A 13,287-nucleotide genomic window follows, 5' to 3' on the forward strand; every position below is an offset into this window, starting at 1 on the left:
CAGAAGCGGAGCCGACCAGCCGGGGATCGGAGCCATGGCGGAAGCGGCGGCCGAGAAAGGTGAGTGGGAGCACGTGACACCCCGCTGGGTCACGTGAGCCTTCCTGGGCAGGAACCCCGCGTCCCGAGGCAGAGGGGAACCGGCTCTGTTCTCTTCAAGGCAGGTCCCCAGGCGCGCTTTGCATATGCTCAGAGGAGCCCTTTCGCACTGGAGCGCCTTCCCTTTTTTTTTGCATGGAAGACCGGGTTCTGATGCTCAGATCTGTCCCAGCTCACCCCGTGATTTCCTCGGGGTAGGCGGGCAGGGGCTGGAGGACCGGTTGCTCCAGCCCTGGGCGTAGCTTTTTTATTTTATTTTATTTTATTTTTTTATTTTATTTTATTTTATTTTATTTATTTTATTTTATTTTATTTTATTATTTTATTTTATTTTATTTTATTTTATTTTAATCCCATTTATATCCCGCCCTTCTTCGAAGACTCAGGGCGGCTTACAATCTAAGCCAGGGGTCTTCCAACTTGGCCCTTTTATGACTTGTGGACTTCAACTCCCAGAATTCCTCAGCCAGCGTGCCTGGCTGAGGAATTCTGGGAGTTGAAGTCCACAAGTCATAAAAGGGCCAAGTTGGAAGACCCCTGATCTAAGCACAAATCAAATGTGCTTAGCAGGAGAAGGGATGATGGAAGTCTCCCTAGCGGGGGGGGGGATTCCACCCACCCACCCCCAAAAGAGACGACCATGGCTGAAGGTTAACTCTAGCATGCATGTTGAGTGTGCGCTGCTCATCTCAGTCTGAAAAGCCACCCGTCGGTTAGCTGACAATTCAAATGATGAAATAGAAGAAGATATCAAAAAAGTTAAAAACCAAGTCAGAAAAGCAGCAAAAAAAGGCAAGATCAGAAAGAATAATAGGCCCTGGGTGAGAACATCTGGAAGGGAGCAAGTAGCATTGCTTTTTGAGATTGGGAGCACCCCCGTTGACATTCAGGTTGACTCGTCATGTGAACGGGAGGTGGGATTAGGAGATCTTTTGCCTGGATTGAGCCTGGGCTGGGGTATTTTGGCCTTTGCATCCCAGCAATTCTCGGGTTAAAACAGGGCTCTTCAAACTTGGCTCTTTTATGACTTGTGGATTTCAACTCCCAGAATTCCTGGCTGAGGAATTCTGGGAGTTGTCCACAAGTCATAAAAGGGCCAAGTTCAAAGACCTCCTGGGTTAAAATCTCAGATTGGATGTCAGGTGGAATGCAAGATTGGCTTTATGTATTTGAATTTTTATGGACAGAAAGAAGGAAGAATGGTATATAATATATGAAAGTGCAGGGCACTCTCTCAACTGACAGCAATTGGGACCAAAATTTCCATTGCTACACAAGAAGTGAGTGGGTTCCAGTTATTCAACCTTTTCTGCCACAGTGGTTAAGTGAAACCTTGCAGTGGTTAACCGAATCATCTGGCTTTCCCCCTTGACTTGTTGGAAGCTGGCTGGGAAGGCCGCAAATGGAGATCACCTAACCCTGGGTCCTGCAACTGTAATCAGTAGATGCCAGTTGCCAAGTGCCCGAATTTTGATCGTGTGACTGGGATGCTGCCATAAATGGAAGGACCAGTCACAAAGTCACTTTTTTAGTGCCGTTGCAACTTCCAGTAGTCACGAAACGAACGGTTGTAAATCAAGGATTACCTGTGGCTGAGGAAAAAATACAGCCGAACAAATATTTGCAACAAACACCTTCCAAATTACATTGTGAATGCAAATGTATTCAACAGTGTAAAGTGCCTCCTTGAAAAACTGGGCCTCGCTGTACTACATTCCAATTTTTGGGAAGTAAATCACAACCACAATTAGTGTGTGTGTAAACTAGTAGTGCAGTGTCTGGGTATTATATCCGTTGTTCAGATGGAGAGTGCCACTGGAAATCAAAATCCTGGGAAAATTACCATTTATTTTTTTTAAGTAATTGCACAGAGCTATTTTCTACCATTCTAATAACACTTTATTTCCCTTGACAGCTTATTACCGGTTCCTGGTGCTTTTCTTCAACTGTCTCTTGACCTTTGGCTCCTACTTCTGTTTTGATATTCCCAGTGTCTTGCAAGAACAGTTTCAAGGGGTGAGTGTTTCTCTCCTTTTCTCACCATCCCTATTAGAAGTCAACTTGATTTCAGCCACGTAGCAAATAGAGTAGCGGTGCAAAGTTTCAAAGCCTTTTTGAATTCAAGTCTTTCCAGAGCTGCAGAGATTAACACAAAACCAACGTCAGCTGTTTCCACACCCGAACAACCAAAAGTATATGTAGGCATTCAAGAAACTTTGCACTGTGTGGCTGCCAAGCCACATTTTTGACAGCTAATGTAGCAACTTCATTTGTTTTCCATATATAAGACCCAGGCCCTGTTTAAGAATTTTTAGATTCTGCTACATACTGGCATGACACATTATACTATGTTTTTTAAAAAGTTGGGAAAGCTGGACCATAAGAAAGGCTGAGCGCCAAAGAATTGAGGCCTTTGAACTATGGTGCTGGAGAAGACTCCTGCGAGTCCCTTGCACTGCAAGGCAATCAGACCAGTCGGTCCTAGAGGAGATCAATCCTGACTGCTCTTTAGAAGGCCAGATTCTGAAGCTCAAACTCAAATCCTTTGGCCACCTAATGAGAAGGAAGGACTCACTGGAGAAGAGCCTAATGCTGGGAAAGGTTGAGGGCAAGGCAAGAGAAGAAGGGGACGACAGAGAATGAGGTGGCTGGATGGAGTCACTGAAGCAGTAGGCATGAGCCTAAATGGACTCCAGAAGATGGTAGAGGACAGGAAGGCCTGGAGGAAGGTTGTCCATGGGGTCGCGATGGGTCGGACACGACTTCGCAGCTAACAACAACAACAACATGGTTTTTAAACTATGCTTCATTGATAATTGGCTGGGCTGTTGAATCACACTAAGCCATAAATCTTGATCAAAAGAGCACAATAGCTGCATGGTGCGTTCCTTTGATACACATCATTAGCAAAACCTAATAAGCCAAAACATCTTCTGCAAGGCACGTACCCATCCCTTAGCAGATGGAAGTCTCTAGTTATCTGGAACAAATATGCAGTAAATCAGGGTGTATTTCAACTTGGCTCATTTGTAATTTCTGATATTGATAAAAAAAAATCTGTTCTGATTTATCATCCAGAATCTAACCTGCCCCAATGGAACTCAACAGAATGGCACAGAACGTAACACAACGGCTGATTGTGTGGAAGGGCTTGGAATGACACCTGAAGAATACAATCTTCTCTATGCCATCTATGCCTGGACGTGAGTCTCTCTCACATACATATATACACAAACACACACATACACGCAAAATAACTATCTTCACCTCCTCTTTGTGTTTTTTTGTTGTTCTCTTTAGTAATGCGCTGGTGGTGATTGTGGCTGGCTTCTTGATTGACAAACTGGGAAACCGCTGTAAGTTTGGAGGAGCCGAACTATTTAATTTTCTACGCCCGCCCATCTCAACCGGGTGACTGTAGCATTGTTTTCTTTGCCGCTTTCCTGCCCTCTGAGATCATCTGGGGGGGGGGGGTTGGGATGCTTGCTCTGTACGTTCCTTTGTCTTCTCAAATCCAGCTGGCTAGAGAAGACCTTTTCTGCTCTGTTAATGCATTACGAAAAGTTGCCTTTCCTGGAAAGTTATTGGCATTCATCTCTGCCGGAGAAGTTTCACAAGCAGCTTTTAAAAGCCTTTTGCAATGGAAGGGTTCACTTTAGCCATATCGATCTGGGTCCATTTGGCTTTGAATGTTCTAAATTTGTAAGGCAGAGGTAGGCAACCTGGGCTCTTTTATGACTCATGGACTTCAACTCCCAGAATTCCTGAGCCAGCCATGCTGAGGAGAAAGAGAGGTTTCCAAGCTGAGCCATGCTGGCTGAGGAATTCTGGGAGTTGAAGTCCACGAGTCATAAAAGAGCCAAGGTTGCCTACCTCTGCCTTATACATTTATACAATGGACCCAGACAGGTGTGGCTAAAGTGAACCCTTCCCAGAATTCCTGAGCCAGCCATGCTGAGGGGAAAGGGAAAGGTTTCCAAGCTGAGTCATGCTGGCTCAGGAATTCTGGGAGTTGAAGTCCACGAGTCATAAAAGAGCCAAGGTTGCCTACCCTGGGTATAAGGGAGCTCAGTTATGGTTAGAGAGATGCATTTGAAAGTGAAGCTTTGTTTCAGGTATATGAATTCCACCTCTTTTCTGTCCTGAGTTGACAAATGACTTCCATTCTGTTCTTTTAACAACACTAGCAGCAATAATGTCACCTACTTTGGGTAATGAAACGCCTGCAAGAAAACAGCTGAGCTCAGAGACCACCAAGGACCCCTCATAACAACATTTGTTTTGACCTAGTCTTAGAAACTGGCAAGCTGTGTAATCTCAGACCATACCCTTAACTTGGTTATGTCTGAAGATGGCTACAAAACACTTGTCGGCAGACGTTTAACGTGATTCTTTTAAACTGAGCAGGGAAATTGAGTATCTTCGATTAGCCCTTCCAGAATTTTTTCAAGCATTTTAAAAAATGCTTCAGATCACGTTTCTTGGGAAGCCCGAGGAGACCGGGCGTATTTGCAGTGTATTTTGCAGTGCAGAATTTCGAATGCTTTCTCCAGGTTATTTCCCACAAGCTGTAAGAGAAAACGTTTGATCTTTCTTATGAGAGATAGGAATTAAATATCGTGCTTGTTACAACTAGCCCTTGACATGCGACCAATTCATTTAGTGACTATTTCAAGTTAAAGTGGCCCTTCCAAAATTCGGGCGCTTGACAGAACCTGCATAATCATAATCATAATAGTAAAGTTGGAAGGGACCTTGGAGGTCATCTAGTCCAACCCCCTGATCGGGCAAGAAACCCTGAAATACCATTTCAGACAAACGGCTGTCCAGTCTCTTCTTAAAAACTTCCAGGGTTGGAGCATTCACAGCTTCTGGAGGCAGGTTGTTCCACTGGTTAACTGTTCTATTTTGCATCTATTTACGAGGGTTGTAGCATCCTGGGGTAATGTGATCGCCGTTGGTGAACTTCCTAGCAAAGCCAGCGGGAGAAACTGGATTTGTTTAACAACCGTATGATTTATTTAGCAACCACTGTGATTCCTTTTAACAACTCTAGCAAAAAAAAAGGAAAAAAAAGGTCAGAGTTCGGCACAGCCACCTTGTTTAGCAATACGAATTCAGCCCCCCGTTGTGTTGAAAGTTGAGACCGCCTGTAATTGCAACTGGAAACAGTGTCTTGGAGACAGTCTCTATGTGATCAGAAGGGATTAAGAGAGTTTATAAACCTGGATCCTGCCCCCTCTTCGATTCCAGTGTGCACGGCTGTTGTAAAAGCCACGTGTTTTGCCTGTAGAATTTTGCTCATGCCGTTGGTTTGTTTTGTTTTTCTCCTTCTCTCCATAGTTGGTGTCTTTGTCTTCTCTTTCCTCACTGTCTTGGGATCATCCATTTTTGCGCTGGGTTCCCACCTGAAAGGAACTCCGTATCTCTTGCCTCTGATGCTAACCGGCAGGTTGCTATTTGGTTCTGGAAATGGATCGCTCACAAGTAAGGAACGAACAGCGTCCTCTCCGTAGAAGGGAGAGCGCGTTGGGTCAACGTGGTTAAACTCTGGACTTTGCCGATAAGGCTCTGTGAGCTCAGACAAAGCTTTGAATGTCTTAACTTGGCTCTCCACTCTTTTTCTTTGGTAAGCAAGATGTAGCCACAGGTACCTTTCTTCCTTTCACCCTCAATTCATCCAGCAGGAATCTTGATTTGAGTCAAGATGCATTCACATCTCTTACTAGAGCCCCTTCCTTTAAAAAAACAACAACAAATGTTTTATCAAAGCAACAAATGAGATAAACAAATCAGGACTTAGGGTGGGATCTGAACCCATCCTTATCTAGTTAATTGTTGAAAGAATTAACGTATTTAAATATATATATTTGAATACTCAGTGGGTTAGGACGCTGAGCTTGTCGATCAGAAGGTCGGCAGGTTGGCGGGTCGAATCCCGAGTGCCGCGTAACAGAGTGAGCGCCTGTTACTCGTCCCAGCTTCTGCCAACCTAGCAGTTCAAAAGCATGTAAAAAATGCAAGTAGAAAAATAGGGACCGCTACGGTGGGAAGGTAACAGCGTTCCGTGCGCCTTTGGCGTCTAGTCATGCCGGCCACATGACCACGGAGACGTCCTCGGACAAGCGCTGGCTCTTCGGCTTTGAAACGGAGATGAGCACCACCCCCTAGAGTCGGAAACGACTAGCACCTTTACCTTTATATATATATATATATATATATATATATATATATATATATATATATATATATATATATATATATATATATATATATATATATATATATATATATATATATATATATATATATATATATATATATATATATATATATTAATGCCAACTTCCTGATTCAGATTGTGCGAACACAAATTAGCTTTTCTCTAAGTTGTGTTGAAAAGGGAGAGCTAAAGAGAACTTTAGTCTTATATGACAGTGGGAGCCTATGAAAGTTTCCTTTCATTTCCAAAATTATGCCTTTTTTCAGTGGAAAAGTGGAGTGGGTTTGTTTTAATTTATAAATGAAATGTATAGCTTCTTCAGGTACAAAGAATTAAAATAGCAGGATTTAAACACCTTGCCCTATGCAGGAATTACGTAGCGGAGAATGCAGTATAAAACCGATTGAGATCTCTAAATGGTTGCTTTCTTGTCCCATTCTGGGGAAAAATAAATTAAGAAGTGAAGATTAGTGGGAGATGAAATAATAATGATAATGATGCCCAAATCCCCACTATTCTCATTCCGTGGTAGCACTCAGAAAAAGAGATTCTTACAAAGTCTGCATTCTAAAGCTAAATAAACTCCTTAGCAAATACAGAAGCATAAAGCACGTAACAATAGAAAGTAGAAATTGGTGCGTTAAAACGCAGGGAGAAAAGCAGTGGAAGTTACTCATCCACTCCAGGTGTACAAAACAAGTTCAGATTACACCTGGAAAGATAAATCCTGGAAATCAGGCAAAGGTGTATGAGAGGGCACTTTTATACAAATAGCAGCTTGATTTACGGACCCCAGAGAGATACCATTGCTATGTTCTTGTAGGTTGTTCTCCAAGATCTTCCGTTCAAGGCAAGATGGGGAATCTGCTTTACGTTTGTGGATGTTAATGCTGCATCTTGGGGAAATTGTTGATTCACAACAGAAGCGTTTCAACATTTATTTAACCCTAACCCAACTCCAGTGTACTCAATAAATCCAAATGAATTCCAGGCAGCCAATTATTAAGATTGACTAGCATGGTTGTTTTGAGGGGTTGTTTTTGTGTGTGTGTGTGTGTGTGTGTGTGTGTGTGTTCTTTCTTCATAATATTTTAACTATTTCATCCATTTTTTGCTTCAAGTGCTCTGCTTGCTTCCTTAAACGGAGGCACAGGCTTTATAAAATGCAGAAGAATATGCCCTCCACTGCATTGCTCTGTCCCCCCCCCCCAGACTTTGCACTGCAGTCCACTTAGTAATGCTGATCTCCCTTCTGCTTTTTGAGTTGTGCAGAACCGCATCACCGCCTTTTGGTTCAAGGGGAAAGAGCTGGCGCTCGCCTTCGGATTGACTCTCTCTTTCTCCCGGCTCGGCAGTGTCCTCAACTTCTTTTTCACTCAGCAGTTTGAAAGCCATTTTGGGATCCAGTGGACCCTTTGGGGAGGTGAGTTTTCTCTTGGATCTCTAGACTAGGCTAGGCGGCCCAACTTGATATTCTCTCAATGTGCTATAACTCCCACAACACCCCAGCCGCATCAAGGAGATACAGGTAGTCCTCGACTTACAATCACAATTGATTTCTGTTGCTGAGTAGCTACGTGAATTTTGCCAAAACTTGATGACCTTCCTGGCCACGGTTGTTAAGTGAATCACTGCAGTTGTTAAGTTAGTAACACAGCTGTTACGTAAATCTGGCTTCCCCACATTGACTTTGTTTGTCCGAAGGTTGGAAAAAGTCATCACATGCCTTGGGGACGCTGCAACCGTCATAAATACCGTGTTTCTCCGAATATAAGACCTAACCTGAAAATAAGCCCTAGCGTGATTTTTGTCAGGATGCTTGTAATACAAGCCCCACCCCCAAAATAAGCCCGTTAAGATCGTCAGCCAAATGGACGCATTTAGTACTGTATTTCTCCAAATATAAGCCCCGTAATATAAGCCCCACCCCCAAAATAAGTCCCAGTAAAGATCATCAGCCAGATGAACGCATTTAGTACCGTATTTCCCCAAATATAAGCCCCAACCGGAAAATGATCCCTAAGGTGTCTTTCGAAGCAAAAATTAATATAAGATCCGGTCTTATTTCTGAGGAAACACGGGTACATGCTGGCTTCCAAGTGTCTGAAGTTTGATCATGTGACCATGGGGATGCTGTAACTGTTGTGTGAAAAACAAGTCATAAATCACTTTTCCCAGTGCTGTTGTAACTTCGGCCGGTCAGTAAATGAACCGTGCTAGATTGAGAGAACTTGCCTAGAACGCTCCGTCAGAACTCGGGAGCTTTTCCAGAAGGTAAAGTCAACAGCTAACCTAATGCAGCTGCTTCTCAAGAGAGGAATCTACACTGGAGTAATACATTGATGCTTTGACTACAAAGGTTATCAGACTTCAAAGGGTTTCAGGTTCATCATTGAGGGAGGCTCTGATGGTTGTTCCTTCTCTGTTCATAGGAGCCCTGTTATGCGTGCTAGGCTTTATTTCAGCCATCACGGTCAGCGTGCTGGACAAAGTGGGTACGAAGCAGCTGGGCTTGGATGGAGTTCTCCAACAAGAGTCCAAGAAAGTGGTAGGTAGGGTGGACAGTACATCAGACAATAACTTTGTTTTTATGGTCTTTGGGATGTGAATCATTCCTGGCCCTGACGTTCAAGAGCAGGGGTCTTCAAACTTGGCCCTTGTATGACTTGTGGACTTCAACTCCCAGAATTCCACAGCCAGGTCCACAAAGACTTGTGGACCTGGCTGTGGAATTCTGGGAGTTGAAGTCCACAAGTCATACAAGGGCCACGTTTGAAGACCCCTGGTCAAGAGAGACTTCAAACATTTAAGCTCATTTCCCCACCCCCACCCACCCCAGTTTTCCTAACTCTTGAAAAAAGAGAGACGGGGAGGGGGGTTCTGAATGGCTTTGGATTCTGAATACTTATTTGGTTTGCATTCTGACTCCGTTCATACATTCTTCCAAGGCCATTGTTTGTGATTTTGTTGAATAAAGCTAGTTGGCTGGTCTTAAAGGACACTCGGCATCAAAACTGAAGGAACAGCATAGAATTAATCTGCACATCTGCTTTCTCTGTTGCTTGCTTAGCTGGTTGAATTTCCTGTGTTGGATGGGAGGTTGATCTTGGTTTATTTCTCTGGTAGCTGTAAATGCGAAATGTGAAAATGAATGAGTTTGAGCAGGAAGCTGTGATGGAAAACTAGCCTTTGGTCCCCCTGTTTCTCCGTTGGATGATCATATACAAAAGCCTGGAAATTCAGAAGGCATCATTATTATTTTTTCTTCTCTAAGTAGACCCAGGGTGGGAGGAAGCCTTGGTGAAGTATCAATCTAAGCTATCTTCTCCAGTCGAGTTGGATTGCAACCCTCAGCCTATCCAGCCACCATGTCAGAAATGCGGAGAATTGAAATTCAAGAATTGTGGAATAGGCTAGAGCAGTGGTTCTCAACCTGTGGTCCACGGACCCCTTGGTGGCCATGATGTCATCACGGAGGGTCTGCAAAGATGAAGAAATGTTATGAGTTAAATCTTGGGGGGCGGGTGTCTGTGGCCCTGGTCCGTGTGGCCACAAAAGGCCTGTGGTGAAGAAAAGATTGAGAACCACTGGGCTAGAGAAAACTGTTTTTAGAGACTCTGAATCCTTAGAGCTGTGATTGTAGGTAATTAACACGTGCTTTATTTTTAACTTCCAGAGAATTCAAGATATCCGCCACTTACCCCTTCGCTACTGGCTTTTGGTCCTTACTATAATGTTCTTCTACAATGGGGTCTTCCCTTTTGTGGCCGATGCGAGGTAAGCGATTTCATTTCGCAAAATGGGACGGAGGGTTGACGGTGGGCAAGAATGGAGCGAATCCTGTGGCATGCAGTGGGTCAACCGTCCCTTTGGCATATGCAGCAAAAGAAACTCCTGGGACGTTAATTTACCAAGAGTATAACCTTATTGATAATTCCACATAGGCACAGAAGAGAAGCCAGTTCTGAGGTTTCTGCACGCGAAGTAGCGTAGTTAAAAATCCCCTTTCTCCCCTGGGCAGCTCAGTGTTCATTATCCAGCTTCCTGTACAATTCCTGTACAATTCTTGGACTCAAAAATGCTAGCTGTGGCTTTTCTGCACACTGTACCGTGCTGTAGACTGTTGCAGCTTCTTCCAGGGAAGGAGCTGATTGTCTTGGGGACACTTGCCCCGACTCTTTCAAATTTGTGCAATCTCGACAAGTCTCCTGCTTTATTCTTTTGCATTGGCAAAACTGAAATATTGAGTGGGGGGATGAATAGGAAAGATGAAACTATACGTTAACCAAGGACAACACAGAATATCTTGCGTTCGGGTTTCTGCAGAGGTTAGAAGCCTGGAATCACCCGCTGGAGTTTTTCTATATTTGTTAAGACTGAGCAAGGATTTGGTCATAGAACGGTCCTTTCCAGTAATGTATGGCACTTGAAAAATAATTATTGAATGCTCAGTTAATAATTATCAAGCTGGTGCTGCCTTTGGATGAATAGGTAAGTTTGGAAGCAAGGACTAGGATCACGTTGGGAAATTTCTCTAGGTGAAAAGGCCATATTGGGGGTGTCCCTCCACCAGACCTTTGCTACTGTGAGGAGCGTGGAGGTTCCCACGTTGCTTGGGAAATTATCTTCTAGACCAGGGGTAGGCAACCTTGGTTCTTTTATGACTCGTGGACTTCAACTCCCAGAATTCCCGAGCCAGCATGGGGGAACCATGGCCCCTTCATGACTCATGGACTTCAACTCCCAGAATTCCTGAGCCAGCATGGGGGAACTATGGCCCCCTCATGACTCGTGGACTTCAACTCCCAGAATTCCTGATCCAACATGGGGCAACTATGGCCCCCTCATGACTCATGGACTTCAACTCCCAGAATCCCTGAGCCAGCATGGGGGAAGTATGGCCCCCTCATGACTCGTGGACTTCAACTCCCAGAATCCCTGAGCCAGCATGGGGGAAGTATGGCCCCCTTATGACTCGTGGACTTCAACTCCCAGAATTCCTGAGCCAGCATGGCTCAGCTTGGAAACCTCTCCCTTTCCCCTCAGCGTGGTTGGCTCAAGAATTCTGGGAGTTGAAGTCCACGAGTCATCAAAGAGTCAAGGTTGCCCACCCCTGTTCTAGACATTGGCTTCGCTTGCCAATGCAGCATCCTAGAACAAAACAAGCCATGTCACCAAACGCTATTAAAAACACTGAATGCTCAACCTAGAAGAGTTGACTTGTTTGTAGAAGGACGATGTTTTTCCCGTCTCCATATCAGTGCCAAAACCATTTGGAGTCCTAATGGGGTTGTCTCTGTTTCTCTTTCTCCTATCCCATTTCTTTCTTTTTTTTCCTAGTAAGTTTATTCAAGATAAGTATCCTGGCTACAGTCAACAGGCAGCTGCATATATAGCTGGAGCAGTTTACGACAGCTCTCTTGTTCTCTCGGCGGCTGTTGGCATATTGATTGTAAGTTTTGAAGGATGATTTTAAAACTTCGCGGCAGAAATGAGGCAGTTCCTTGATGGGGTGCCTGCATTTGTAGGTCGAGGTAAGGCAACCCGTAAAATTGTGCAAACGGGAAAGAAGAAGCCCGAAAAGAATACGCAACACAACAAGGCGGGCGACTTTTTCTGGGTTGAGAGCTGCATTGAACTTTTGCTAGCAGCCCTGTTTCGAAATGAGAGTACAACAAGGACAGAAATTGTGTTTTTTCCCCTCTCTCTCTGTCTGGTTAGCGCCAATGAATCATCACTGGAAATATATATATATATTTGGGGAATGGTATCACTTCTTAATTTATTCCTTGAGGCTCTCCTTTTAGATGGTAGGGTTTTTTTGGGGGGGAGGCTAGCAGTTTGAGGTTTTTAAAAAAATGTGAATTATATCTTTTTAAAGATAGATTTCTGGTCCCAATAGCTTGGATGCATTGATGTTACCCTATGAGATTTGTATGCATGTGTGGATGCGTGCGTGTGTGTCTTCAGGTCAGGGTTGGCTCTTAAGTGACTGCAGTTTCCGTGGCAAGATTTCAGAAATGGTTGATCCTTGACTTCTTCCTAGAGCTGACGGTGAGTGACTGGCCCCAGGTCGCCCAGCTGCTTTGTGCCTAAGGCAGGATTAGAACTCAACGTTCTCCCAGTTTCTAGCTTGACGCCTTGAACTTCCTCCAAACTGGCTCTCGTGTCTCTCTTTCTGCTTTTTTTCCAGGATTATATCGGGCTGAGAGGTGTGTTTGCTGTTGGTTGTGCGGTGCTAACATTGCCCGTTTTTGCTCTCTTGGCCTTCACCTTCGTTCCCCCACTTGTCTCCACCGTCTGGCTAGGAATCACTTACTCCTTTGCAGCCGTACGTTTTCAGAACTATAATGGGTGGATTCCCGATTTCTACTCAACTTTTAAGCCATGGGGCAGTTTCTGGCATCGACCTGACTTTGTCAAACGTTCCTGGGTTCTTCTTTATTAATGTTGTGATTCAGGGTCAGCCTGTGGGTTCGGCAGTTGGGTCGGATGACTCAGAGGAGGAGGGGGGTGTTGAAGAGCTTGCTGAGGGGGTTGGAGAGCTTGCTGATGAGAGCCCTCAGCCAGGCCCCTCCCACCTGGTCACGACGGAGACCCAGCTGTGTGAGCCTGACAGCGTGGATGAAGATGACCCACAGCTGGCCCTGTTCAAGGACGCCCGACGTAGGAGGCAATCAATCAGGAGTAAACAGAGGAAGGCAATGGGGCACCTCTGAAGGAGGCAGAGAGAAGCCACGCCCTGAACTGTATAAAAGGGGAATGCGTGAGAGGGCTGGTTTGCTGAAGGCAACCGCTTGAATAGCTCGTTTCATGGTTCGTGTCTTGTTTGCTTTTGTATCCATAAATTTGGTAGGCTTAGTTCCAGCCTCTTGCCTTCTTGTAAAAGGGGTCGTCCCTGCCTTTTCTGCAGGGCCGGTAGCAGGCTGGTACAGAACAATTAAGAGAAAGGTTAGAAGGAGGTGA

General features: G+C 44.6%; 1 protein-coding gene across 2 annotated transcripts in view; it reads left to right on the plus strand.

Annotated features, from left to right (window-relative positions):
* Positions 1–13,287, plus strand: part of LOC308674089 (lysosomal dipeptide transporter MFSD1-like) — a 20,966-nt gene continuing 7,679 nt past the window's right edge. For both annotated transcript variants that reach the window (XR_014027800.1, XM_081338288.1), the window contains exons 1-10: positions 1–59; positions 2,014–2,114; positions 3,177–3,301; positions 3,399–3,454; positions 5,442–5,585; positions 7,586–7,744; positions 8,754–8,869; positions 9,998–10,098; positions 11,662–11,773; positions 12,515–12,652. Coding sequence is in view for 1 of the 2 variants with exons in the window: in XM_081338288.1 (XP_081194414.1) it covers positions 35–59; positions 2,014–2,114; positions 3,177–3,301; positions 3,399–3,454; positions 5,442–5,585; positions 7,586–7,744; positions 8,754–8,869; positions 9,998–10,098; positions 11,662–11,773; positions 12,515–12,652 (1,077 nt within the window). In the remaining variant the exon portion in view is untranslated. The remainder of the gene's footprint in view (positions 60–2,013; positions 2,115–3,176; positions 3,302–3,398; positions 3,455–5,441; positions 5,586–7,585; positions 7,745–8,753; positions 8,870–9,997; positions 10,099–11,661; positions 11,774–12,514; positions 12,653–13,287) is intronic.

This window comes from Vipera berus (assembly GCF_964194415.1).
Source record: "Vipera berus genome assembly, chromosome: 13".
Lineage (NCBI taxonomy): Eukaryota > Metazoa > Chordata > Lepidosauria > Squamata > Viperidae > Vipera > Vipera berus.